Source organism: Amphibalanus amphitrite, unplaced genomic scaffold (genome assembly GCF_019059575.1).
Source record: "Amphibalanus amphitrite isolate SeventyFive unplaced genomic scaffold, NRLGWU_Aamphi_draft 001836F_arrow, whole genome shotgun sequence".
NCBI classification, from domain to species: domain Eukaryota; kingdom Metazoa; phylum Arthropoda; class Thecostraca; order Balanomorpha; family Balanidae; genus Amphibalanus; species Amphibalanus amphitrite.
In genome coordinates, this window is record NW_024883329.1 from 16,321 (window position 1) to 32,196 (window position 15,876).

Consider the following 15,876-nt stretch of genomic DNA (forward strand, 5'->3'; position numbering starts at 1 on the left):
CAAGGTGTCAAAAGCTCACAAGGCCCATAGCCAACGCAAGATGTCGAGAATTGGCCATTTGGGTCATGACATGACCTGAAAAACAAGGTCATATCTCCGAAACCAAAAGTCACAGAAACTTGAAATTTTCAGTGGACATCAAGAAAGGATAGAGGAGCAGCTATACGGAAAATCAGCCTTCTAGCTCTAAAAATGTTGAGTGCAGAGCAGAAAGACTACCTGGGGGGGGGGGGTGGCAACCACCCCCCCCCCCCCCCCCCATGTGCGGGCGAGGGTTAATATGAAGATGTCATCGGTTGCCAATGTCCTATGTTGAATGGTAGCTGTAGTTAAAATGCACATCTAAGTGCATTGCAAAGCCATAAAAGGCACATACATACATGTTGATTGTTGATGTGATAATCATCTATGACATGTTGTTCACACTAAGCCTTTTAAGCATACCTTTTTTCATAATTCACTGTTGTCCCATTCAATTTTAATTCAGTAGGCATATCTAAAGTCAATACATTTCAACGCTTCTTAAGAAAACCGAAGCACTGTAAAAAAAAATCAGCAGTGCTTAGGACGTCTTTAAATTAGCTGCAACCCACAAAAAACTACTGATCGAAATTGCAATACCCTATAGCTTGCAAAAAGATTGGTGCATTATCCGTAAATGAACATTAATGTCCGGCCATAGCTTACCAGTACCGTAGATTCATAAGCTTTTCCGTATGTAGCTGAGATGTGACCATATTCACCATCTAGTCGAAAACTTAGCACTGGCGCTTCTCTTGCCATATCCTCTGCACATAGCTGTATTGCATGCATATTAGTTAATCAAACAAAAACCATAAAGGGGTTTTTAGAACGCAATGAGCACAAACATAAATAACAATTACCATGCATTGGCAGTGTTCACACTTTCATGAATGTCATATCGTGTTTATTTATTTTTTCTCCGTCTTGCTAAAATGTTTTGATTATTTTCTAACAAGATCTGTCAAATTGCTGTGTCTACCTCGCTCTCTTTCCTCTGCCTTATTATCTCCTCTTTCTTCTTTCTCCCTCTCTCCGTTCTCGTCTTCATTCTCCCCCCCTCTCCGAAGCATCGTTTGGCATTGTCTCCTTTTCAATCTTCCATGTAACATTGTGTCACATTTCTTATTCGCAATAATCACATACGTTCCTGGGATCGAGGGTGAGAAAATTCGCAAACTCTCTCCTTGCAGCATTCTCTTGTTTTTAAGCGAAGGCTTATGATGTCACCATCCAATCTTGACGTATTTTTTTCAATCGCGCCCTTGCCGCTTTTACCTTATCAGGCTCATCGCAAATATCTCCCAAATTCTCCTTCAACTCTCCTCTTGTTTTCTCACCCCCCCCCCTACCCCCTCTCCTTCCTCCCCCGATGTGGCTGCTCCCGCTCTGCTAACCATTAACTGCACTGCTCTCTGCTGCTCTTCTAACACTGCTCCTGCAACTTCTGCAACATATGCATCTTCGTGTTGGCGCTTTTTCTACTACCGCTGCTGCTGCTGCTGCTGCTGTTACTACTACCACCAACCCCAGGCCGATCAGAAGCCACCTCTCTCGCTGGGGGCTCTGATCCACCAAAGCGCCGATCAGAGACATCATGCGGCCGCTGAGGCTGCCGCAGAGGCTAGGGCGGCCCTGGCAGAGGCTAGGGCGAGCTCTGCGCCGCCCGAGACGCAGCAGAATCAGGTGCGGCGTGAATGTCAACGGGGCGCCATGAGTGTCAAAAACTGGAGGTGGGATGAGGTTTTGTTGTAGGCTGGTCACAGGCGCTCTGTGATGCTATTAGTGAGGTAACTATGATGATGAGAGCATGATAAAGGTAAGTACTAAGTAACTAAGGTAATGAAAACATCTTTCAAGTAAAGTCATGATAGTCTTTCGCGCTTCTACATATATACTATGGCAATTTAGTTACACGGAATGTTTAGATGAAGATTATCTGTATTCATTAAGTTCGATGACCACCACGAAGGACAGTGATTGCATATGCACAGTAAAAGCAACAGATGAAGAATGAAGAACTAGAATGAAGATGAAGAAGTAGGTATAATTCCATAATCCAATCAGCCACAGTTATAATGCTCTGTCCGATAATTATAGAGATGTATCCATTTTCAAACAAAGAAGTTCCAATTATACAAGTACTATCATCCAATGCATGTCCCAAAAACGTTCCAATGCATGCATCCGACACATGTTCATTGTCCATGTCACAACAGACGGTGCAGTCTCCGACCAGCTACCTACCGGCCACCACGTTTGTCAAGCCGAAGTCCAAGATGGAGCTGCAGGTGGAAGAGGCCATTCTGCAGGAGCACCATGAGAAGGACATGATTGTCGACCAGGTGAGAGGGGGTGACAGTCTTACAGAGATGCAGGCTCAAATCTCACCGAGCGGAATATTTTGTTATTTTTGTCACTTGATAACATACATGAAATTGATTACACCTCGTTATAATTGATATGGAATCGGTGTTTGGAAGTGCCTGGTATGGATAGCTTGAAGTTTTAACGATTTGTGGTTACATCCACAATTTAATACGCAATGTAATGCTTCCAAATATGTTTTCACGCAAGGTAGCGACTAGCTTTTAGCGACAAAATGTGAATCGTGATGAAGGCAGCCTCCAGGTGAGTACAAAATAATTGTCGCGTAAAAAAAGTCTAACTCCCGTGCCTTCCTGTGCCCTTGGATTAGATTTTACGCCTGTGTGGGCCTATAACCCGCGCGGGGCTGGGGTCTCCAGCCGAACGCGCGGGGCTGGGGGGGGGGGTAAATTTTACCCCCCCCCCCTGTTATCTCCCGAACTAACGGTCCGATTTGGAAAATTCAAACGCCAATCGAAAGCTCTCATCACGAACTACTAAAAACATGTACTTAATTTAAAGTTTGAGGTCAAGGTCAAGGTCAGGTCAAGGGTACAAATTGCAAGTTTCTACAGTATCGGCCTTGCACCGTAGTTGCCGAAGAATGGAGTCATGGACTGAGACTGATCGCCCAAAACGTGTTCTTAGGCTACCAAGACAATATTCGTTGCATACAATATCATTCAGAGGTCAAGGTCAGGTCAGGTCAGGTCAGGTCAGGTCAGGTCAGGTCACCAAAAAACAAAATATAGAAAAGGGCATGTGCGACACATGTTTTATGGGTCATTTTACTCATAGAATTCAATAGGCACACTCAATAAGTGATATGGACCACCTCTGGATGAGTTTCAGGTCGAGGTCAGGTCAAGGTCAGGTCAAGTGAGGTCAAATTTTGAAGTTGGTTGTTAAGGCCTAAAAAGGTGTCTATCTGATGCAGTTTTTCACGGCGAATCGAATGGTGCTATTTTTGTTTCCGTACGAGGTCTAGAACTTCCAAAAAAGTCATTTTTCAAAAAAATTGTGTGTCGTGACGTCATAAAATTTTGAATAACTCCCACATTTTTGAACCGATTCTTCTAAAATTTGGTATGTAGGTGCACATAGACCACTTCTCTGACATATATTCCGGTTTTTTCGATAGACTTAAAATTTTGGATTTTATAATGATTTTTCCAAAAAAGTCAGTTTTTTGAAAAAAATTAGGCCAAAATCCAAAATTTTCAAAAAACCGAGATAGCCATTTGATAGACAAAGTAGAATTACGTATAACCTTTTTTGTTACGTCTTGATTCCTTTAAAAATGAAGATGTTAGCGGCGTTTGAACTTTTGCCGTTTTTGAGGCGAAAATGACGAACATGACGTCACTAAAACGTCAATTTCTCAAAAATTTCCGACGGATTTCGCTCAAATTTTCAGGGAACGTGTCAAATTGATGTAAGAAAAGGTACTGAAAGTTTGGCGGCGCTGCGCGCCGCCGTTTTTGAGATATCGCAAAAATTCGCGAGGGGGGGTAAAATTTACCCCCCAGCCCCGCGCGGGTTAATGAACGATAATATCTGAAGGTTAGAAGGGTATCAAACGTCATGTACGGTAACATCTAGGCTATTTTTATAAAAATCCCACAGCTCCATATCAAGCCACGAGCCCGGCCAGGTTTGACCTCGCGGGTATTCCCGTAAATCCTGCAGCTCGAGCTCGGACCAAATGCCCTGACAGCCGGGGCTGACGCCGTTGGCTGCAGCACACCCAATGTTTATAGCAGGTCTGAGTCAGGACGATTGAGAAAGCTCACGTGATCTGCTAGATCAGATGTCCCTTCGGACTTCGGAGTTAAGGTGCCAAGTGAATCATAGGATGGTTTGTAAATGTAGTGTTAGTAGCACATTTGCAATATTAGGTATAATTACGGTACATTAGTTATATGACACCCATCATACGAGTACGACACATATATGCGTTGTTTGTGGTGTAATATTTAGTATGTACGGGTACATCATAATGACATAAACAGTTTAATATTTATATAAATGATTGACCTGTATAAGTCACTACTGCTTTGAAAATGAACTAAGCTAAACTGAGTCAGCCAAACTTTTGCAGCAGCTGTTGATTGGCTGCTATCTTGAATTCGAGCAGTAATTGCCACGGTTTTGCTACGTACCCATTCCCTATTGCCCGATGCCCATTGTCTATGAAACCCGACACAATTATAAGGTTGGTGATAAGACATTTGAAACGGGATAGTCAGACTCAGTAATCACTCCGTTGAATGATTTAATTTCCATTTCAAATTCAGATAAAAATATAAATATCTTTAATATCCTTTGCCTTGTATGACGCACAATAGTAGTGTTGCAGGTAAAATCCAAATACCTATATGCCCACAGCCACAAAAATTAAATTGCGAATCCAGCCATCGTAACAACACCGTCTCTATTCCATGCCGGAAAGGGCTTTTCCCTTAGTCTTACACGAACTCACTGCCCAGTGTCCATGCGACGGTAAGGATCGCACTGGCATCACCTTCTTCCCATTGTCCCTCATGAGAGTTATTGGCATACCATTCGGACCCATTCATGCCTTGTCTGCCTGGCAGGGAATCCCGGTTGGGATCATACCGGTATTGTGGTATAATAACATTATTTTATATCACCATATTACTGGAGGGCATTATTGCTTGGACAAGTCAATTGACGACAGCTTTGGCCTTTCATATCGATAAAGAGGTGCCGACAGACCACATCGATATATCGACATATACATATCGATATGTCCTTATCGATGCAACTTGTATATCAATACTTTTAGTTATCACTTGATGAAGATGAACTCTTTGGAAAGTTCGAAAGCAAATTAGCATGACAAAAATACATATCGTAGACACTAGATAGCCCTGTATTAGATACATATAACGCAAAATCGGATGACATGCTACATCGAACCTAAGACCTCTGTATATCGACGCTCCCATACCGCGCTAACGAGTTCATTAACATTGCATGGTGATGTATTTCCCCTACCAAGTGCTCTCCAATCCTTCTCCATTGGTGTTCTCCACTTGAATCAACTACCACGGGAGCTTAGAAACTCCCTAGGAACTCCCATTTCCAAAGGAACCCAGCCGTCAGCACTCAATAAGTCATTAATATCTGAGAGATCGGGTTCAACTAGGTGTTTCCGGCGCATATCAAAGGCATGTTTTACTCCAAACAGTGCGCTTGATTGTGCTATGTAAATGCCACGCATTGTTGCTAGCTCAGTGAACGATGCTTGCAATCAGCATTTGTGTTACTTAGTAAATTATCCTTATTAAGCAAAATGTAACGCATGGTATCTTATGAGTTGACTTGCATTCTGATATACGAGCATGTATGTGATAAGTGCAATAGATTTTCCAGGCAGAAACAGTCTCACTCAGCACACTTCAATTCAAATTTCATACTTAACTCAATTTCACTCGGCACGCTTAACAAAAACATAATAAGCACGCAACTCTCTTTCCGTGACATTGCGCAGGAAACACTGTTTACATAGCACCCTACCTCTTCCCCTCCTCTCTCTCTTCGAACAGCTGAGATCATGCACCCCCCCCCCCCACGCCCTCAGACCTGGCGACTAGACCCCCAGTGGGCGGCGCCAGCAGTGGGGGGGGGAGGGTCGCATTCCAGCATCGCCGCCGGCTGGCCTGCCTCCAAATCTCCCCTCCCCTCTCCTGGTGGGGATGGGGAGTTACGAGCATGAGCTGGACGGCGCCGGCTTCTGTCTAGGTAGAGAGATGAGGCCACTAAACACGGAGATCAGAGGCTAGTTTGACTAATATAAAAAATTGCCGGATGCCGATATTTTTATCGGTGTGGCTAGCGAAATTCAGGAAGGCAAGAATAACCGTCGCCGGCGCTTTTACTGTTGGTAAAACTGGCCTCTGCTTACCATATTCAGGGTAACGGTGGTATATCGTTCATTTTGAATCCCTAATGACATGCAACTCGCTGTAAAAAAAAAAAAATGTTGAGTTTAGGCCCTTAGGGAAAACTTGGGCGCATGCAATGATAGTGAAATATTGTACTGCGTCAACATTGCATTGCGTTTTTGCGTTTTTGTTCTTGATCTTAACCTTCCAGGCGGTGGGGGGCATTTTTTTGCCCCCCCCCCCCTTTAGTTTTTTCAATATATCTCGAGAACCGCTGCGCCGATCGTCACCAAACTTTCAGTACCCTCCCGGGAGCAGCTAGCGCACATGGTGACCAATTTTTTTCCAAAGGCTATGATTGGTTGGCCGCTAATGACGTCAGAGTGACGTCATTTTTGCCATTTTCGACCCAAAAAAAGTTTCGCGGGAAGAGCTGTCAGGCCTACAGCTTTAGAGATACAGAAAAATGTTTCAGACATAAAAGGTGTGGAATCGAAAGGGCTACAAAACTGTTATTTTGGTTTTTCGAATTTTTTGGATTTGGACCCCTAAAAATCAAAAATTAGATTTTTTAAATATAATAGCCAAAAAATCCAAAAAGTTTTTTGAATTTCGAAAAACCGGAATATATGTGATAGTCCTTACCGCCTTCTATCTACATACCAAATTTGAGATCGATACCTCTTTTTTGGTCAAGTTATAGCGAAAAAAACTGTTCAAAATTGATGACGTCAAATTTTCAACCTCAATTTTTAGCAATTCTAGCTCGTAGCGCAAAACAAAGACCACCATTAGACTCCCTGTGACGAGCTGCATCGAATCGATACCCATTTTATGCAAAAATATCAACTTTGAAATTTGACCTTTTTTGACCTGACCTTGACCTGACCTCCACCAGAAAGTGACCTAAACCGTACCTGATGGTCTTATAACCAACACCATTGAGTTGGAAATGAAAAACTGGCCATAAAACATGCATCGCATAACCTTAGTAAAGTTGGGCTCATGTGGTGACCCTTGGTGACCTTTGGTGACCTGACCTGTGACCTGACCTGGTATGACCAGTGACCTCTAATAGCAACATATATACTAGACAACTGACGCCTTATCGCTGATTTTCGACAAAATGCGTTTTACTCGGTGTTATAGCGCTTTCCCTAGAAGCCCCGTGAACGGTGAAACATTTTATCTTTGACCTGACCTGTGACGTCATCGGTGACCCCGAGGTCAATGAAATTTGGTTTCCTTCGACAAATTTGACAGGGCTATCTAACGCTGTTTGAATTTTCCGGATCCGTCCAGTAGTTTCGGAGATACGGGGGGGAAATCCCCCCCCCCCGCGCGGAAGGTGGCTGGTAGGCCCACCGCCTGCCGGGTTAATGCTTGGGTGTTTGGATTTGCGTTTATCCGTCTTGCCTTCCATGCATTAGCGCCGAAACACATGTAGCTTATATTCAAGCACAGGCACAAGGCTTTTCACAAAGACCTATTCCCTATCGCGTATTGATTATATATCTCGGAATATTGATAATTTGCTGACAAAAGGTAAGGGGTAAGATGTGAGAATAAAATGTCAAGTCCCCAGGGCCCAGAGCCACCTCAAGTGTTTCCTTCAGAATGGCCATGGGACAGCCCTGGGACAAATTGAACCATAACTCCGATATTACCGAACGATATTACCAAAGGGCGTAACCATGTAATATGCAACTGACATCAACATGATTTATTCCTCCGAAATATTCATTGAACTGTAAAGTGTATAAGCAGACCCCGTTCCGATGCAAGCATTCCCATGGCTTTCACGTTTTTGGCTAATCGCTGCATACTTATTACTTACATATACGAGTATTATCTCACACAGGACAATTTCGTCACCCAATCTCTTGGCCTCTTCTTATTTGTTTCTTATTTAAGTTTGCCCCTTTATTACTTCATCTGCATGTGTTTAAGCTCATGATCTCTTATCTATCTTACATTGGGTTTTCCTACACATTTTTTATCAACTACCTTCCGAAACATCTTATTAGAGCCATTTGTTTTGACCCGTTTATCTTGCCTTTATTGCTTACTGCCACCTTATCCTGACTATATCTAACCTCTATATTTCCTAAATCCTACCTTTGTTTGATTCTCATCTGTCCGTCCGCTTACCTTGATCGTTCCTCGGATGCCCAGAAGAGATGATATTGTAGATCACACAATTCTTTTCTTCGCAGTCTGAATGGTAACAGCTTGTAAGCACGCACTAAAGCCATGAACCAGCCCAACCGGAACTGCCAGTGCCGATATAAATGACAAAAGTTAGCGCACAATGGTTGGAAGTTAGCCACAGACGTGTGCATTTCGGGAGGATTTCAAAAGAGCACTCATGCAGAAATCTTGTTGGAAGACGTGAGCAGAATAGCAGCGCGAGCGACTATGGAGGCTGGAGACAATATTCAACTTAGTACGAGATCTATACCCAGGAATCTTCCATTGTAGCTCGTTGAGGATTCCATTTAGCAGAGACTGTTCTAAGCGACCAGACAGCCAGACTATGCCTGGTGTCTTGTCGGTGCAGCGAACCAGGATGACTTGTTGATTTCCATCTCCACCTTTCATCGCAGCAGCGAGAATAAGTTGGCACTTTTATCACCGAGCGTTCGTCTTTCAACGCTGCAGCCTGACACCGCCCAGCACTGCTCAGAAAGCACTTAACCCGCGCCCTGGTGGGGTCTGTTTATAACGCGACCTGGTGGGGGGGGGGGGGCTATTTTTTGCCCCCCCTCGTATCTCCGAAACTACTGGACGGATCCGAAAAATTCAAACGGCGTTCGAAAGGCCTGTCAAATTTGTCGAAGGAAACCAAATTTTACTGACCTCGGGGTCACCGATGACGTCACAGGTCAGGTCAAAGATGAAATGTTTCACCGTTCACGGGTCTTCTAGGGAATGCGCTATAACACCGAGGAAAACGCATTTTGTCGGGAATCAGCGATAGGGCGTCAGTTGCCTAGTAGATATGTTGCTGTTAGAGGTCACTGGTCATACCAGGTCAGGTCACAGGTCAGGTCACCAAAGGTCACCAAGGGTCACCACATGAACTCAACTTTACTAAGGTTATGCGATGCATGTTTTATGGCCAGTTTTTCATTTCCAACTCAATGGTGTTGGTTATAAGACCATCAGGTACGGTTTAGGTCACTTTCTGGTGGAGGTCAGGTCAAGGTCAGGTCAAAAAAGGTCAAATTTCAAAGTTGATATTTTTGCATAAAATGGGTATTGATTCGATGCAGCTCGTCACGGGGAGTCTAATGGTGGTCTTTGTTTTGCGCTACGAGGTCTAGAATTGCTGAAAATCGAGTTTGAAAATTTGACGTCATCAATTTTGAACAGTTTTTTCACTATAACTTGGCCAAAAAAAAGAGGTATCGATCTCAAATTTGGTATGTAGATAGAAGGCGGTAAGGACTATCACACATATTCCGGTTTTTTCGAAATTCAAAAAACTTGTTGGATTTTTTGGCTATTATATTCAAAAAATCTATTTTTTGATTTTTGGGGGTCAAAATCCAAAAATTTCAAAAATCCGAGATAGCAGTTTTGTAGCCCTGTCCATTCTACAGCTTTTATGTATGTATCATTTTTCTGTATTTGCAAAGCTATAGGCCTGACAGCTCTTCCCGCGAAACCCTTTTTTGGGTCGAAAACGGCAGAACATGACGTCACTCTGACGTCATTTCCGGCCAACCTATCATAGCCTTTGGAAAAATGTTTGGTCACAATGTGTAAAATTGATGTCCGGGAGGGTACTGAAAGTTTGGTGACGATCGGCGCAGTGGTTCTGGAGATATATCGAAAAGTCTGGAGGGGGGGCAAAAAATAGCCCCCCCCCACCAGGGCGCGGGTTAAGCTGTTCGTCACAAGGGACGTTTTGAGCTATTCACGGAACACGTATGCAATTATGTTTAAATGCACTGTTCACTTATATTCACGTGCGCGGTTCACACCAATTACTTTTTGCTGGTTTTGTTCACTAAACAGCTCACAAAACACTTCGCACTTCACTTCTTCTGCCTTCATTCCGCTGCGACATCTACTACACTCGCGGCTCGTCACATACTGATTTGACCTCACCCCGCCTGACCCGACCTAACGCGCTGTTCGGGCCAGGAAAAGGTCACCAGGGTCATAAAAGTCACGTGATGTCTGGTCGACCTCACGCGGCGTGGATTCGAGCTGCTTGTTGCTATGCCGAGGTTTGGCGCAGGTGTTATGTTACAGGTAGGTACGGTAACAAGACGATCATTTTTCAGTGATGGTGTAATACGAGGTCGTATCGTACATGTAGAGGTCATTTGCATGGTGATGGAGCACAGAGAAGAGATAGACATTGTGTCATCTATTGCGCCTATTCATAATCACTGATATTCTGGTGTAAATGTAATGTCGTGTTCGTATGTGGCCAATGAATAGCGACATGGATGGATGACGTTGGCGCGGGGACAGTAGGTATTGCGCTTGCCAAAAGGCATGAGCTGGCAAGCGTCACTGCGAGTCTTCTTTTACCCTTGATACAGGGACTGCGTTTCGTCTATCTTACTTAAAACATGAAATTTGTGCGTTGCAATAGGCTATATTGTGGCTTATAGATGATAATAATGTATTCTCTAGCTGCAAGCAATTCCAAAGCTGTACTTAATACAAAGAGCTCGACAATCTATGTATTTGCAACTTGCCAGTTGAGCTTTTTGAGGTGCGCTGTCAGCCCAAAAGCGTCATAGAGCCGGCACCAAATGCCTCCCCTCTGGCGGTCCCGCGCGTGTGCCAATCTGGCAGCTCTTCCATCGGGGCGTTGGTGGTATTTTTATCACGGTTAGGCGCGTGCGCCGGCTTCGTTCCAGCGCTCTCTCATCTGCCACGGGTTGTTCGCCGACGAGTCGCTCTGTCCAACCACCTGTGAGCTAGAATTCGAGCGAGTTCGGTGTGCTACCGTCGCGCGCTACCGTCCCGTCCCGTGTCTCCCATCACCCACCGCCCGAGACCCACCGTAGCTGCAGAAATGGCGAACATGGCCCGGGATTTGATGAAGGAGCAGTACCAGTACGCTTACGACAAGGACAGGGAGCAAATCACCTACCAGGTAATTCGACAACGTCAAAGACGAGGATTGTCAACAACAAAACGTCGTGTGCTTTGTGTAGTTACCAATAATTGTTTTTTCAAAGGAGAACTGCGCAGAAGTATGTAATGATTTTTGAAGAATGTTCTTGCTCCATTGATGTCTTTGCAGGATCTAACATAAAAGCTGATAAAGCCGATTGAATTACGCTCTTAGGTGGAACGCTGGAATACACCCCGCGTTTTGTGTCCAAATTACATGTACCCATTTACTGTAATGGCCACGCCAGCACTAAGAAAGGCCAATATTGTTCGCTTCAATTATTAATTCATCATTCAAGCGCATTCGTGTAGAGCATCTTCTTAAGAACAAACCTTAGGAGATGTGCTTAATATCCAGTTCGCGGGAAGTGTCAATAGACTAACGCACATACAGCGACACCATTTTCTGAGACGTTTCATCAGCATCAGTACGGGTTTGAAAACTACAAGCCACTTCATACCGCTCTTAACCAGTCACCACCACGTCGTCTTTTTTGATGAGACACTTTATTGGGTGATCTCTTGACTATTCTTCCAAGAGTGCCAATATCAATCAATGCACGCTTGTCGGTATTTCTCAATGTCTTGACCTTTGGAGCCCTGGAGATTCTGGAATCATCGTGAAGTGACGCCTCCGCAGTTGTGCTTCCGTAACACGAAGGAGCTCTTACAGCTCCCTTGTTACTCTTTCTCTGAAACGGAGGCAGAGGCTGCAAAAAAATCATCTTGCCTATGCAATGGAAAGAATTAGTTCTCACGATTTGCTATTATGTGATCTGGGTCAGCTAATGGTGATACATGATATTTACCGTATATAAGACTAGAGTGTGACATTGGAAATGAGATGCCCAGGATGCTATGGTGGTTGTATCACGTTGGGGAGGACATCTGTTTCACGAGAAGTGCGCAATGCCCTTTTATCGCAGTTTTCCTTTTGATCGTTTGATGAGTGATGGTTGGCCAACATTGTTGCCCGTCAGTCTCATAACGACTATTGGCAGCTAGACAGGCATTTAGCAAGATCATAATGACCAATATGACCTCAAAATCGGACAAGATCGCGATCTTACCCTTAAACTGTATCGTGAAGGCAAATTGTTCAAAAGAGTCGAGTTACATGAGTCTCTAGTCCATCGATTTACCCCTAATGTACCCATGCGGCTCTCACCGAACAGGATATCGTTGATAAAATATACACCCCTCCATCTGGCAACTTTGCCAAAGCGTCTCCCGCGATCAGCAGGAGCTTCTGTTCCGTCGTCTGGCAACTTGTGCTTTGTCCCTTTGGACCTGCGACCGCCCGGAACCTTCACGCTAACTTGGATCGGAACGGTGGGGTTTGCAAAGTTGGCGCTGCATGGAGCTCGTCTGTAGCACGAGGTGAAATATGCTATCTCTAAGGGCCAGACTGCTGCCACGGAGCGGGCCAGCCACCTGAACTTGATACGCCCATCTGCATAAGGTATACATCTGATTACTTCTAAGGATGGTCGCAGTGAGTAAGCATGGACGCAAAAGTCATTTCCATTTGTGCGAAATGATGAGCAACTGAAAATCCAATCTGCTATCATATTGGAACCGACTGATGTATCAAATTCGATCATTCATTGCTCAGCACAAGGCGTCCCTTACTCATTACCTACTATGAAATATCAATCACCTAGAGCAGCTGTGACAACCGCAAATTCTATCCATCTGTGCTCCTTTCATCCTTTTCTATCATCACCATCTTCAATATCAGCATAATCTTGCTGCTGTTGCTTCTCGCTCCCGCACCACTCCCGTTGCTGCTGCTGCTGCAACTGCAGATAATGATGATGTTTCTGAATTGCTGCTGCGTTTCGTCCCTCACCAAATCACCTCTGTCGGGTGAGAGAGAGAAAGAGAGAGAGAGAGAGAGAGAGAGAGAGAGAGAGAGAGAGAGAGAGAGAGAGAGAGAGAGAGAGAGAGAGAGAGAGAGAGAGAGAGAGAGAGAGAGAGAGAGAGAGAGAGAGAGAGAGAGAGAGAGAGAGAGAGGAGTGTTGAGGAACACAAGGTCTGACAGGATCGGAAAGTGGTGGTGTCAATCATTCTGACACCGATACAGCGCCCATTCTCTGACCACTGCAGAGGCTAGGCCGCTGCGGCAGCGGAACTAGACAAATTCTGGATACAATGGTTATGCTATTGTAAAAAGGGAAACACTGGTAGTGTTTGTAACCAAGCTAAACAGCAGCTTCAGTCGCAGTGTGCAATTGATTAGTGTCAGTTAAAGTCACAAAATGGGGGAGTAACATCCACAATACTGTGCATTTTGGGACTCTTTATACCCCGGTGGATCAGGTCTGAGGTTATACTTTGCAATGAGAGTTGCAACTCATTGCTGCATCTGTTTATTTTTACCTCGTTGCTTATTTGTTATGTTCTACTTTTAGCGTCATTATCTTTTCTGTGAACCACTGGTTTTTTAGCAGAAGCCGCAAGATACCTGCTGCCAAGAAAAGCAGCCTGCAAGACGCTGCAAAATCGGCGCATTAGAGGTGCTTGGCCGAAGTCCAATAATAGACCCCGTTTCCATGGGCATCACTGATCCGGATCAGTGCCTCGTAAGGGCTTAGGCTGCCCATGGAAACACCCGTAATCCCTTACCGCTGATCCGGATTCTAATCCAGCTTCGAAAGAAGCTGAGCCGCTACGATAGGGATTAATGTTTGACTTTTTAATTTTCTTATTTTGATTTTAATTGTCTTAATGGGCCTGGATGCATACCTATATGACATAAGAAATATTTTATTTGAATTGTACTATTATTAGAATGATATATTTCAAAATTTGGGCTATATTATTAAAGATTTAAACCAATGGAGATATTTGTTTGTGCATTCCTCCTGCACGGTGTCAACTGTCAAGCATTCCGTTGCGCAACAGCATCCACCCATCAGTTATCTTGCTACGATCTATTGTGCCAATATTCTAAATCCATTTGTTGGTGTTAAATGGCAAATCAATTTTGCAATCTTTTCCAGCATTTTTTTCATTACCCGTGTAATCCCTTACAGCACAAATGCAAACTTTCTCGATGCTGCATCATTTGTCTGTCAACTATTGTCACATATAAATTTAGGACAGCGGAAGCCGGGTGCCGCGGTGGCGCAGCGGCATGTTTTTCGCTTTGTGAGCCAAAGGTCTCGGGTTCAAAACTGGGGTCGCCCGAAACGTTTTCTGAAGTAATGAAAGACGAACGAATTGCTATGTAAATTTATTTGTTTATTATTATTTTTTAACATGAATCGAACTGAAAAATGAGTTATTGTAGAGAGTTTGGAAGATTTTCCCAATAACCGACTTTGCTATCGGTATGATAAAAGAAAGCCAATCTTCAGGACGGAAGATCCTTGTCGATTTTTGCACAAGACCAGGCAAAAATGTTAGCTGGACTTTTTATTAATTGCCAAAGTGCGCCATACTCGTCTCTCCTAAGCCGATCAGAAGCGGCTGAGCTCTTATTTCACTTATTTATATACACTGTGATTTCACTGATCCGGATCAGTACCAAATCAGTACCGGCTTTGCCCATGGAAACGGCCCCAGTCATCCGGATCAGTATCGGCTTCACTGATCCGGATACGAATCCCTTTGCCCATGGAAACGTAGTCATAGTTAGCACCGACATTTACAGTCACCAGAGATTACTGGAAACTTTAACAGCATTGCATCTGAAATGACAGATTGAACGTGTCTTTTTTGATGATCTGGAGTTATGATCGCCGTCTACCCTCGACATGTTTCACTGAGGGGCTATCTTAATTAACAAGGTGAATCAATAGTTTGACGTTTATCAGCTCGCGATCCGACCGGGTTGTGACTAAAGTGTGACGACAGGAGGGAAACGAAGTCATTCTTTCAAAAGAAAAACAAATTGTAACTGTTTTCTTTATCAGTACTTCTGGATTTGAAGTTTATTTTGTTTCAACTATATTACAAAATTGTAGGGGAAGGAGGGTGAATTGCGCCACCTTAACCCGCGCCCCAGTGGCGGTCTCGGCCAACTTCGCCCTAGTGAGGGGGGGCATATGTTACCACCCACCTCTAACTCAAAAACTAAGAGGGCTAGAAAGACGCGGTAAAAAGCAGTCGATAGCTCTCAATGCGTACGTTTGAAAGTATTTCGGTCATTTTTCACCTTAAAGCAATATTGGGGTCACCAGAGGTCATCAAAGGTCAAAATTTGCCAATCGTCATTATATTTTTCAGAAAACATGCCGCTATCTCAGGAACTATGGTAGCTAGAAAAACGCATGGAACAGCAATCGATAGCTTTTGAACTCTTCTTTTGAAAAGGTCATTATCAATATTGCCCTCAGGTCAACGGTTTAGCCTCCAGAGGGCAAAAACTCCAAAAATAGCTGTTTTTACGAAAAGTGTTTTTGGCCAATAACTTTCGACTACAAAAAGC

General features: G+C 44.0%; 1 protein-coding gene across 9 annotated transcripts in view; it reads left to right on the forward strand.

Annotated features, from left to right (window-relative positions):
* The window catches only part of LOC122375426 (BAG domain-containing protein Samui-like), a 56,396-nt gene that overhangs the window by 15,839 nt on the left and 24,681 nt on the right, over positions 1-15,876 (forward strand). For 5 of the 9 annotated variants that reach the window (XR_006255390.1, XM_043354805.1, XM_043354804.1 and 2 more), the window contains exons 4-5: positions 1,555-1,707; positions 2,241-2,366. Coding sequence is in view for 8 of the 9 variants with exons in the window: in XM_043354805.1 (XP_043210740.1) it covers positions 1,555-1,707; positions 2,241-2,366 (279 nt within the window). In the remaining variant the exon portion in view is untranslated. Of the gene's footprint in view, positions 1-1,554; positions 1,708-2,240; positions 2,367-11,198; positions 11,422-15,876 lie in introns of those variants that run through there. The other 4 variants (XM_043354809.1, XM_043354807.1, XM_043354812.1 and 1 more) reach the window with 2 other exon arrangements.